Source organism: Oncorhynchus gorbuscha, linkage group LG01 (assembly GCF_021184085.1).
Source record: "Oncorhynchus gorbuscha isolate QuinsamMale2020 ecotype Even-year linkage group LG01, OgorEven_v1.0, whole genome shotgun sequence".
In the NCBI taxonomy this organism is placed as follows: domain Eukaryota; kingdom Metazoa; phylum Chordata; class Actinopteri; order Salmoniformes; family Salmonidae; genus Oncorhynchus; species Oncorhynchus gorbuscha.
This window is the reverse complement of record NC_060173.1, coordinates 75,909,200-75,921,874: the sequence shown is the minus strand read 5'-3', so window position 1 is coordinate 75,921,874 and position 12,675 is coordinate 75,909,200. Positions and strand designations below refer to the sequence as shown.

Genomic DNA, 12,675 nt, shown 5'->3' with positions numbered 1-12,675 from the left:
ACACTTGGGTGGCAGGGTAGCCTAGTGGTTAGAGCGTTGGACCAGTAACCGGAAGGTTGCAAGTTCAAACCCCCCGAGCTGACAAGGTACAAATCTGTCGTTCTGCCCCTGAACAGGCAGTTAACCCACTGTTCCTAGGCCATCATTGAAAATAAGAATTTGTTCTTAACTGACTTGCCTACTTAAATAAAGGTAAACTGGAACATTTAAAAAACCATGACAAGTCATGCCCCTGAGTGAGGTCAGAGAGTGTCAGCCTGATGAACTGCTGTTTTGAACAAACTGTATAAAATGATGGGTTAAGAATCACATACCAGACCAGAAAAGCATTGAGCTGCAGCTGCATGTTTAAAGTGGTCTGAACTTTGAATATCAACAAGAGGTAGAGAAACGATAAACTCACCTCCCGGACAATCACTGGTACGGCTGATTAGCTATCCTAAGTAAAGTATCTAGAAAAGGGAATTTAAGTGAGACCATTCTACCATTCTGCTCAACCCATCATATTACGCTGCTCTCCTCACCCCACTGGGAACCATTGACCCGGCTTGCCTATCTTCAAAGAGGCATCTTCAGGAGTGAATGGAAGGAAAATAAACTCTGTAGTTCTGTTCAGGACTACATGACAAGTCACCGGATATCGGACACCTACGGAGAAGAACAACAGTAGAAGGCTTGCATTTTGCGACATTCCGAACCTTACAAGCATGCCGCGAAAAGGCCCCCTTTCCAAGGCCCTGTCCATCAAAAGAGATTTGGAATTTCACGTAAATACATTCATGATTTCTTACTCAGAAGGCGGTGGTTCGTGTACAAAGTATATGATTACTGTATGTGAGAGTAGCAGCCATATTGTTGTCATTCCCGCTAGGGATCTGTTTTTAACATAGTGTTTATGTTTATTCTGTGTTACCATTTAATTAGCCAGTAAATAAATAATTAAACCAATTTGTGTAGTACTGAATCATAAGTAAGGCTTGGGATCCCACCATGAAGCATGGAGGAGGTGTGATGGTGCTTTGCTGGAGACACTGTCAGGATTTATTTAGAATTCAAGTCACACTTAGCCAGCATGGCTACCACAGCATTCTGCAGCGATATGCCATCCCATCTGGTTTGCGTTTAGTGGGACTATCATTTGTTTTTCAACAGGACAATGACCCAACACACCTCCAGGCTGTGTAAGGGTTATTTGACCAAGAATGAGAGTGATGGAGTGCTGCATCAGATGACCTGGCCTCCACAATCACCTGACCTCAACCCAATTGAGATGGTTTGGGATGAGTTGGACTTGCAGAATGAAGGAAAAGCAGCCAACAAGTGTTCAGCATATGTGGGAACTCCTTCAAGACTGTTGGAAAAGCATTTCAAGTGAAGCTGGTTGAGAGAAAGTCAAGAGTGTGCAAAGCTGTCATCGAGGCAAAGGGTGGCTACTTTGAAGAATATCAAATATAAATATATGTGTTTTACACTTTTTTGGTTACTACATGATTCCATATGTGTTATTTCATAGTTCTGATGTCTTCACTATTATTCTACAATGTAGAAAATAATAAAATATAGAAAAACCCTTGAGTCAGTAGGTGTGTCCAAACTTTTGACTGGTACTGTATATTTAAAATTCACAAGGTGTCTGTTTGGCTGTCACTCATGAGAGAGAGAAAAAGAGAGAGAGAGCGCTGTGCAAGCAGTCAGTCCTCATAAGTCAACAGACTATATTTAGCATGGAATATTCAACTCAGTGCCACTGTTGTTGTGATATGAAAACAAAGTGGGATCCTAATTGCAAATGGCTGAACGCAAGAACATTTATGTTATTTAGCAAACAAATAGATGGGGGAAGGGTGTTTATTTTAGTTCCGTTTGGATTCTATGGAACCGCAGATGGATGCAACTGGAGAATGTAGTCCTTTTATAAGTGCATTACCAGCCAGTTCTAAATGTAATCTATTTGGATGATCAGCTGCTAATAACTGCAATGTCCTTGCAATAGGCAGCCTCACTTTACAGGATATAGTATGAAAAGGCATTTCCATAACGCCTTCACATGTTTAACTCTTCAGATGTCAACAAGCATTTTGCATTTTATTGTAGTACCCTCTTTACAGTTAGTACCAACAGATACAGGCAATGTCAATGAAACAAGGAGAGACACATCAGCAGAGCCATTCAATACATATTGCTCTGCTTGTTCTAATTCCACCAACACATCTGAGCAGAATTACAAGTCAGAGTTTCTGCTATTACCTGCCTCTCCTACAGTAGGAAAAGAGAACATGTGACAAAGATGTAGGTCTTTAAAGTTCACATACAGTAAGTCAAGGACGACGGTGTGGGTGCAGTTTTTCTGGGTGCAGTTATGAAACCTTTAATGGATAGAGATCTCAGCGACACTGGCGTTCTGAGGGCAGATGATCAAGGCAAATAGCACCTGGTGCAAAGATTTCCTTGATGCCAAAGGGAAATTGGCTCAGCTGAGGTAAGTGCTGATTTAAGGTGCATTGTGAGGATTTAGTCTACACTTCAGGAGCACTGAGGATAATGGCACCAGGAGCTCTGATACTATGATCCATGTCACATAGGCTTATTTAAGATTCTGAACTAAAGCTTATCTCTGGATAGAGAACAGACTTAATCCAATGGCAAGCTTGATATGATACTGCATTGACTTACTGTATATAATAAACCATTTTAGGTCACTTTATAAAATAAAGCCAGTCGTGCTTATTCATACATTCAAAACATACCTTTAGATTTTATTACAGTGCATCCGGAAAGTATTCAGACCCATTGACTTTGTTGTTGTTACATTACAGCCTTATTCCAATATTGATTCAATTGGAGTTCAATATTGGTTTCATCAGACCTGAGAATCTTGTTTCTCGTGGTCTTAAGAGTCCTTTTGGTGCCTTTTGGAATTCTCCAAGCGGACTGTCATGTGCCTTTTACTGAGGAGTGGCTTCTGTCTGGCCACTCTACCATAAAGGCCTGATTGGTGGAGTGCTGCAGAGATGGTTGTTCTTCTGGAAGGTTCTCCCATCTCCGTAAAGGAGGTCTGGAGCTCTGTCAGAGTGACCATTGGTTTCTCGGTCACCTCCCTGACCAGGTCCCTTGATCCCCGATTGCTCAGTTTGGCCGGGCGGCCAGCTCTAGGAAGAGTCTTATAGGTTACAAACTTCCATTCTTAAACTTCCATTTAAGAATGATGGAGGCCACTGTGTTCTTGGGGACCTTCAATTCTGCAGACATTCCTGTGTCGAGGCACAGATTCCTTCAACCTCATGGCTTGGTTTTTGCTCAGACATGCACTGTCAACTGTGGGACCTTATATAGACGTGTGCCTTTCCAAATCATGTCCAATCAATCGAGTTGTAGAAACATCTCAAGGATGATCGATGGAAACAGGATCCACCTGAGCTCAATTTCTAGTCTCATAGCAAAGGGTCTAAACACGTACGTAAATAAAGTATTTCTGTTTTTTATATTTTTTTTATAAATTTACCCCAACATTTTTGCATCTGTTTTCACTTCGTCATTATGGGGTATTGTGTGTAGACGAGGGGAACAAATGTATTTCATCCATTTTAGATTAAGGCTGTAACGTAACAAAAGTTGGAAAAAGTGAAGGGTTCTGGATACTTTTCCGAATGCACCATATGTCATATCCATAACAAGTCGGGCTTTTGTCATGTTTTTGTCTTCGATACAAGCTTTTTCATTTCTTTGATAGTGTCCACAAAAAGCTAGCTATCCCATTAAATCAACGTGTCAAGAACTGATCTTAGATCTTTATTCCTGAAGAGTATAAGGATCATACAATATCATTGGTGCTTTTAGTTGAACCAAATTCCATGGATTCGGTAAATATAATGGTTATTGGGCTGCTGCAGACCCTGTGGCTATATAAAGATTATAGTCATTATAACATTATTGCTTTAGTTAAACAGGGAGCATATGGACTCTTAAGACAAAAGGTGGTGACTTTTTCCTAAATATGCTATAGGTCCACCTCTAAATCTATATTTCTGCAGTAACACTTAAGTCGAAATTTTGGTGCACATGTTCGTTGAATTAAATGTAGAATGAATAAGAATTTGAAATTCCAAACTGCAGTACTGTTGAATAAGGCATGCATGACCATGATTTAGTTGTTTTCCTTCCAGGTAAAAGAGTAATTTTACAGTACTGTTCAGGACATTTATGTCAAAAAGCCATAAATGCTTACTGCCATAAACAGTGTACAGTGTTGTGCTTATAGGGCTGTAGTTTCTGTACAGCACTTTGTGACATCAGCTGATGTAAGAAGGGCTTTATAAATACATTTGATTGAATTTGATTGAAAGTACTGGTCGTTTCAACATAAGTGTTACCTTGAAAAGTGAGTTCAGGTTGCTTAATAAGATTGTGCCCAGTTCCAATATAACATATGATATGGATCATGCATTTTCAAATATAGATTGCATCATCCAGCAACATACAGTACGCTTGCTGAACTAAGAAGTTCTTAAAATTGCACATGGTAAAATATCATCCTATACATGAAAATACCAAAAAATACAGCTGTGAACAATCGTGGAAATGGAAACAAGGTAATATAGTTAAGGCTAAACATCTGTGTCTATTACCTTTGTATAGCTAAGTCAATAAAAGCAGCATGCATTTAACGGAACATTGCCACACAATTTTACATTAAACAACAAAAGCAGCCAACTCAAATCGAATGTATGTACCCTTCTTCACCGCAAATGAGTCCCATGTTGTGTAGGTTTTCCATTTTGTAAACCATATGGCTTTGTGCAACTGTTCAGATCCATTGGAGGTAACATCCCTGCTCAAATCATCTCTGTAAAATAATATATCTAGAAATGTCATGCCAGAAATGAAAGAAACTAGGTTTTACATGCACTTAGTGTATCGTACGTGCCAGATTGTGCTTATCATACATTGTCTTTCATCATAGCATGTATACTTATATCCAGGAACAAATCTGCGGTATTCTATCTAGGTATACTTTATCTGTACGTATTTATATACTACATTTTCTTGAATATAAGAATCATGTCCTTTAATAAATTAGAAATAATAAAGGGTTGGGGTGTAATAAGTTAAAACTGGTCGCCCATTCTACGTGAAGCGGTCGGAATTCATCTTTCTGAGTTTCGGGGGAAGGTGTCCGTCCATTCGTCCCCCTACTCCCCCTCCCCCCTGCATCCTTAGCAGCTTGGGGGGCAAGTCTGCCACGGATTGGCTGATGTGATCGGAGCTGATCTTGGAGGCCATCTTGTTCACCTGCTTCTCATCGGAGACGCCGGGGACGGAGCTGATGCGCTGCAGCTTCATGGGCAGCTCCCCCATGCTCCCGGGGTAGATCATCTCCGATGTGGTGGAGCTCATCCTCAGCAGCTTCCTAGGCATGGGCAGTCCGTCCCGGCCGCAGCCGCCCCCTTGCATCTTCTGTAGCTTGGATGGCAGCTTGGTGGTGGTGCTCTCCTTGTCCTCCAGGGTCTCCAGGCAGTCCATGGAGCTGTTCTTCCCCCCCTCGCCACTGTTGCACAGGGACGGGGCCATGAGAGGAGAGGATATGAGCAGGTTTTCCTCCTGCTCCTTCACGCTGTACGGGGGGGTGTTGACCTCAAACGTGGCGTGGAACTGGGAGTAGTCCACCTTGAAGAACCCCTCCTCCAGAGAGATGACTGGGAAGAAACGATGTCCCCATAGAACCTCGTCCTCAGTGTAAGAAGTCCTCGCTTGGCAAGTCATCCCTGTCGAACACAGACAAAACAACAAAAAAAGATCATGTATGATTGGCTTGATTGTCTCCATGTCTTTATTTCAGGAAATGTAATTGACGACTTCGACTCTATGCAGGGAATTATGCACAATTGCCTGTGGACAAGGCAGACAAGGCTAATGCTATGGAGATGAATGCTATGCTAGTCAAATATATAAACAAACACTTCAGAATCAAAGAGAAACCCTGATTCAATTACATGGCTGACGAAGTGCCCTCAGCTCAGTCACAAGAGTGAAGTGTTCCTCAAAGATGATTTTCCTTCAACAAACAATATCCCTCACAAACTGACGTGATGAATAAGTACATATAAACACAGGAAGTGGCCTCAAAAAATACTTCATTTATTTTCCGATTCCATACAACATTAATGAGCAAGTTCCTCAGTAGGTTGAGAACGGTGCAGGGGATAGCTGAGCGAGTGCATTCAGCGATTACTTTTGAGATGAAAAGCGCTACAATGTAAAACACCGTTTGCCTTGGGCGATCTATTCCTGTATAGATTTGCTCTGATGAGAAAAATAACTAAACCATTTTCTCTCCCAAACCACTGTAACAAAATGAAAAAGCACACAGTGTTTTACCTCTGTTATTGTTTTTTTTAAAGTCACTATGTCAGTGCTAAAATTGTCAACTACTAAAGGTGCCGCTTTTATGCACATTCTGCAACAGGCATCAATCCAGCTCCTTGTTCTCATCAGTGTACGAGCAACAGTACCGGGAGCATGAAAATAAGAAACTACAAGTGTTCACCTAATACATAATGCATACAGTACAGTGCACACGAGTGGGATTCATTGTCTTTGGCGGAGTACAACATAAACAAGATGCCTCTACATCTTTATTCCTAAAATACTGTTTTCATTTTGTCTTGCATTGACAGGGAAACAATTGCTATTTTCAGAGGCACTGAATCATGTTAAGACACTTTAAAAACAATTTCCTAAATAAGTAAGATGTCTTTTATCTAAGCCACCCGGGGTCTTTAGCTACTTGGCAATTTAGTCCACATCGTAACCTTGGTTAGGAACGACAAAAGAGCAGATTAAAGATAATCAAATGACTTGAGTGACGGACCAGAGGAGGCTTAGCAAAGATAAGGATGCAATGGGTCCAATGGGCTTTCCTGACAACTCGTATACCTTTTTGAGAAACAAATATTCATCACCATGTATGGGACTTCCAATTCAAAGCCTGTTTACATAACATGTTTGGTCTCAAAATGTTAATGTGCCTATGACAAGTGGTTAACTAGGTCATCATAGTGCTGCCTGAAGAATGTCAGCCTGACCAAAGCAGATTTCATGCATTATTTATTTTTTCCTTAAAAGTTGCTTTTAAGAAAAGAAGATAAGATGAAGTTAAAATAAGAGAGCTTTGTGGGATACTCTTTTAGCAAGGTCCGTGTGATCAGCCATGTTGCCCGTCAAGGTCTGTGAAGGAAAGTTCAAAGTTCATACGTTTTTTTTCCCATAGATTAAACAAGATACACTCGATCATGAGCACCAGGCATTCTTTTTTGTTTGTTTTGTTACTGGAGACGTTGAATGAAATGAATGCTTAACAAACACTCCACCAGTTTACCCATAAACAAATTAATACAATTAGTCAAATGATGAGGAATGAATTAATGAGCAACAACATTCATTTTGTTTTACATAAAAGTTACAGGTTCATCTTCAGTGATAACTCTCTCGTCACTGTTATTCGGCAGACTCTATATCGTAATTACTGTTACATGATCTGAATACTTGCAGTGTATCAATCCCACCCTCCACGGAGCTCCATGCAAACCTTTTGTTCTTCGGAATGCCTAGGAAAACGTGGCTGCTGAAAGCAGCGTTTTGCACTGCCGCCCCACAATTCATGAATCAGTAGAAACAAATTCTAACGGAGATGAGATGCACGGCTTATCATCTGTCAGTCCAGAACATTGAACTGAGCCACGTCTTCCTATTTCCTTTTAACTAAGTATCCAAGCTGTTACAAAGCTGGAGGCACTTGTGTTCTTGAAGGTCTGTTGAAGTCCATTAAAAGCTGAGTGGTTGCCCTGATAGAAATACCACATATACTAATTGCTAGCGTAATAATGCCCTGGCAGCAATAAATGAATCATAAGCATAAGCATTCAAAGAGACTAAAGATCATGGTACGCTAGGTATTGCTAATCTTAATGGAAGCTATGATCATCTTTGTTTCTGCCACAGTTTCCAAGGTCCATAGAATAATGCGCTGACAACAGTTTTTAACAGCCACAGTCAAGTCACAGATGTGCCAGAGTTATTAACATTGAGTACGGTCAGGGTATTCTGGGCATTATTTCAGCCCTATCGCTCTGCACTTCTGAGTGCTCTCGGCATATGGAAATATGCTTCAATGACTGGGGTCCACAGTAATAATAGGGACTTGAGGTTGAGAAGCCAATTGAGGCTAAGTGCAGGGAATCTTGTAGTCATTTGTATCATGAACTTGTCACACCGCAAAAATCTTCCAAAGCATATAGTCACACGACATGTTGACCAACAGGCATATACTGTAAGCTCAAAGGTCGAGTATTGGTGTACACATGCAAAAGCACACTTCTACTACACTGGTATTTTGCTTAAACCCTCAGTAATTCATGTATCATTTTACCACCAATAACAGTGTGCCTGTTATCGTAGCTGTATACATACCACCCCAGACCGATGCTGGCACTAAAACAGCACTAAATGAGCTGTATATACCGCCATAAGCAAACAGGAAAACGCTCATCCAGAGGCGGCGCTCCTAGTGGCCGGGGACTTTAATGCAGGAAAGTTAAATAAGTTTGACCTCATTTCTATCAGCATGTTAAATGTGCAATCAGAGGGGAAATACATTCTACACCACCTTTACTCCACACACAAAGACGCGTACAAAGCTCTCCCTCACCCTCCAATTGGCAAATCTGACCATAATTCTATCCTCCTGATTCCGGCTTACAAGCAACACTTAAAGTAGGAAGCACCATTGACTCGGTCTATAAACAAAAGTGATCAGATGAAGCAGATGCTAAACTACAGGACTGTTTTGTTAGCACAGACTGGAATATGTTGCGAGATTCTTCCGATGGCATTGAGGAGTACACCACATCAGTCACTGGCTTTATCAATAAGTGCATCGAGGACAGGAATCGGGAATCGACTCCACATCCCTGGTGTAGGAAGCGCCATGCTCTAGCAACTGAGCCTCTCTGCTATTTTAGTCAGAAGTGGGCTAAGAGTCACGTCCCAAAGACTGCCAGAGACACACAGAACATATTAAAAGTCAATATCACACACCACTCAATGGAAAATAATCAGTAGAGGATATTCAAATATTGTGACAAAGTTCAACAGAACTGCCCCGGAGCATGACAGGAGATTATTAAAGCAAAGAAACAGACATTTCCTCCATTAATTCCAGCAAAAAAGAACACAAATAGAATTTTCCTCCATTAATTCTACCACAAATTTACCAATATATAACTTTCCTCCATTAACTCCGCAACATAATCATATTCAGTGATCTATAGAAATTGGCACACATAAGGATAATCGCACAGTTCATCTGAAATCAGATAATCAACTTCTGGTTCCCTGTTGGGTAGCTCTCTATTTTCTGATCTGCATCCTATTGAGCGGCCTCGTATTGGAGGAGAGCCCAGCAATTTTGTAATAGCACCATCGACAGCATGGCAAAAAGGTAAAGTGGTGAGGTATAAGTGGGTTCATTCCTGCATCCATACACTAAAGGCCATCGACAGTCTCACTGAAGAGGCTGCTCTGTTGCTTTCCTTTTCACCCATAGGGAAAAGCCCCAATTACAGACAAATTGCTATCATAACCATTTTGGAAACTTGGAGGTGATATGACTATGATCAAACACAGCCAAACAGCTTTGCTGTGCGTTTTAGATGAGTATAATAAGCTACACTATATACAGTGCATTCGGAAAGTATTCAGACCCATTCCCTTTTCCCCTTTTACGTTACAGCCTTATTCTAAAATGTATTCAATACATGCTTTCCCTCATCAATCTACACGCAATACCCCGTAATGACAAAGCAAAAACAGGTTTTTAGAAATGTTTGCAAATTTATTATAAATTAAAAACAGAAATACCTTATTTACATAAGTATTCAGACCCTTTGCTATGAGACACAAACTTGACCTCAGGTGCAGGTGCATCCTGTTTCTATTGATCGTCCTTGAGATGTTTCTACACCTTGACTGGAATCCACCTGTGGTAAATTCAATTGATTGGACATGATTTGGAAAGGCACACACCTGTCTATATAATGTCCCACAGTTGACAATGCATGTCAGGGCAAAAACCAAGCCATGAGGTTAAAGAAATTGTCCATAAAGCTAAGAGACAGGATTGTGTCAATGCACAGATCTGGGGAAGGCTATCAAAAAATGTCTGCAGAATTAAAGGTCCCCAAGAACACAGTGGCCTCCATCATTCTTAAATGGAAGAAGTTTGGAACCACCAAGACTCTTCCTAGAGCTGGCCACCCGGCCAAACTGAGCAATCGGGGAGAAGGGCCTTAGTCAGGGAGGTAATCAAGAACCTGATGGTCACTCTGACAGAGCTCCAGAGTTCCTCTGTGGAGATGGGTGAACCTTCAAGAAGGACAACCATCTCTGCAGCACTCCCAAAAATCAGACAGAAGCCACTCCACAGTAAAAGGCACATGACAGCCGGCTTGAAGTTTCCCAAAAGGCACCAAAAGAACTCTCAGACCATGAGAAACAAGATTCTCTGCTCTGATTGAAACCAAGATTGAAGTCTTTGGCCTGAATTCATGAAACCATCCAAACAGTGAAGCATTGTGGTGGCAGCATCAATGTTGTGGGGAATAAACCAAGATTGAAGTCTTTGGCCTGAATTCCTGAAACCCTCCCTACAGTGAAGCATTGTGGTGGCAGCATCATGTTGTGGGGATGTTTTTAGCGGCAGGGACAGGAAAACTAGTAAGGAATAAGGGAAAGATGAACGGAGCGAAGTACAGAGAGACCCCTGGTGAAAACCTCCTCCAGAGCGCTCAGAACCTCAGGACATCATGAGGTAAAAGTTCACCTTCCAACAGGACCCTAAGCACACAGCCAAGACAACGCAGGAGTGGCTTCAGGACAAGTCTCTGAATGTTCTTGAGTGGTCTAGCCAGAGTCCAGACTTGAACAGAATCGAACATCTCTGAAAAGAACTGTAAGTAGCTGTGCAGCGACGCTCCTCATCCAACATGACAGAGTTTGAGAGGATCTGCAGAGAAAAATGGGAGAAAATCCTCAAATACATGTGTGCCAAGCTTGTAGCGTTATACACAAGACTCTAGGCTGTAATCCCTGCCAAAGGTGCTTCAACAAAGTACTGAGTAAAGGGTCTGAATAGTTATGTAAATGTGATTTTTCATATTTTTCTTTATATACATTTGTAAAAAATAAAATAAAATATTATTATTTTTAAACATTGTCTTTGTCAAGAAAAAACAATTCAATCAATATTGGATAAGGCTGTAATGTAACAAAAAGTGGAAAAAGTAAAGGTGTCTGAATACTTTCCTAATGCACTGTATACAAAAGTATGTGGACACCCCTTCAAATTAGTTTCTGATAGGTGTATAAAATCGAGCACACAGCCATGCAATCTCCATAGACAGACATTGGCAGTAGAATGGCCTTACAGAAGAGCTCAGTGACTTTCAACGTGGCACCGTCATAGGACGCCACCTTTCCAACAAGTCAGTTCCTCAAATTTCTGCCCTGCTAGAGCTGCCTCAGTCAACTGTAAGTGGTGTTATTGTGAAGTGGAAATGTCTCGGAGCAACAACGGCTCAGCCGCGAAGTGGTAGGCCACACGAGGTCACAGAACAGGACCACTGAGTGCTGAAACACTCACTATCGAGTTCCAAACTGCCTCTGGAAGCACGTCAGCACAATAACTGTTTGTCATGAAATAGGTTTTCATGGCCGAGCAGCCGCACACAAGACTAAGATCACCATGTTCAATGACATGTGTTAGCTGGAGTGATGTTAAGCTCACCGCCATTGGACTCTGGAGCAGTGGAAACGCGTTCTCTGGAGTGATGAATCACACTTGTCTGACGGACGAATCTGAGTTTGGCGGATGCCAGGAGAACGCTACCTGCCCGAAGGCATAATGCCAACTGTAAGGTTTGGTGGAGGTGGAATAACGGTCTTGGGCTGTTTTTCATGGTTTCGGGCTAGGTCCCTTAGTTCCATTGAAGGAAAATCTTAACGCTTCAGCATACAATGACATTCTAGACGATTCTGTACTTCCAACTTTGTGGCAGCAGTTTGGGCACAAAGCTAGGTCCATACAGAAATGGTTTGTCGAGATCCGTGTGGAAGAACTTGACTGGCCTGCACAGAGCCCTGACTTCAACCCCATCTAACAACTTTGGGATGAATTGGAGCGCCGACTGCGAGCCAGGCCTAATCACCCAACATCAGTGCCCCGAGCTCACTGTTGCTCTTGTGGCTGAATGGAAGCAAGTCCCGAGTGGAAAGCCTTCCCAGAAGAGTGAAGACTGTTAAGACAGGAAAGCGGGGGGGGGGGGAACCCATATTAATACCCATGATTTTGGAATGAGATGTTCGACGAGTAGGTGTCCACATACTTTCGGTCATGTAGTGTACCAACAGGCATAAAACACACCATATAAAGTCTATTTGGATTGTCACCTTTGAGTGCAACCCGAGGCAAATGTGGCGCATTTACAGGACACACAAAAGTATATTTCTTGTCTTCGGCCATCCCAATCAAAACAACCATCCATAAAACCACTGGTTTTATCACTCAATACTGGATGATACATTATACCCCTAGTTCCTGACCACAGTGAACTGGTTTGAATG

The 12,675-nt window shown here is 41.7% G+C and overlaps 1 protein-coding gene across 1 annotated transcript in view; it reads right to left on the bottom strand.

Annotated features, from left to right (window-relative positions):
* Positions 1-3,383: 3,383 nt before the first annotated feature.
* kcnj3a (potassium inwardly rectifying channel subfamily J member 3a) overlaps positions 3,384-12,675 on the bottom strand; it is a 29,086-nt gene continuing 19,794 nt past the window's right edge. Inside the window, exon 3 of the mRNA XM_046360485.1 lies at positions 3,384-5,762. Within this exon, the coding sequence (XP_046216441.1) occupies positions 5,125-5,762 (638 nt within the window). The 3' untranslated portion in view covers positions 3,384-5,124. The remainder of the gene's footprint in view (positions 5,763-12,675) is intronic.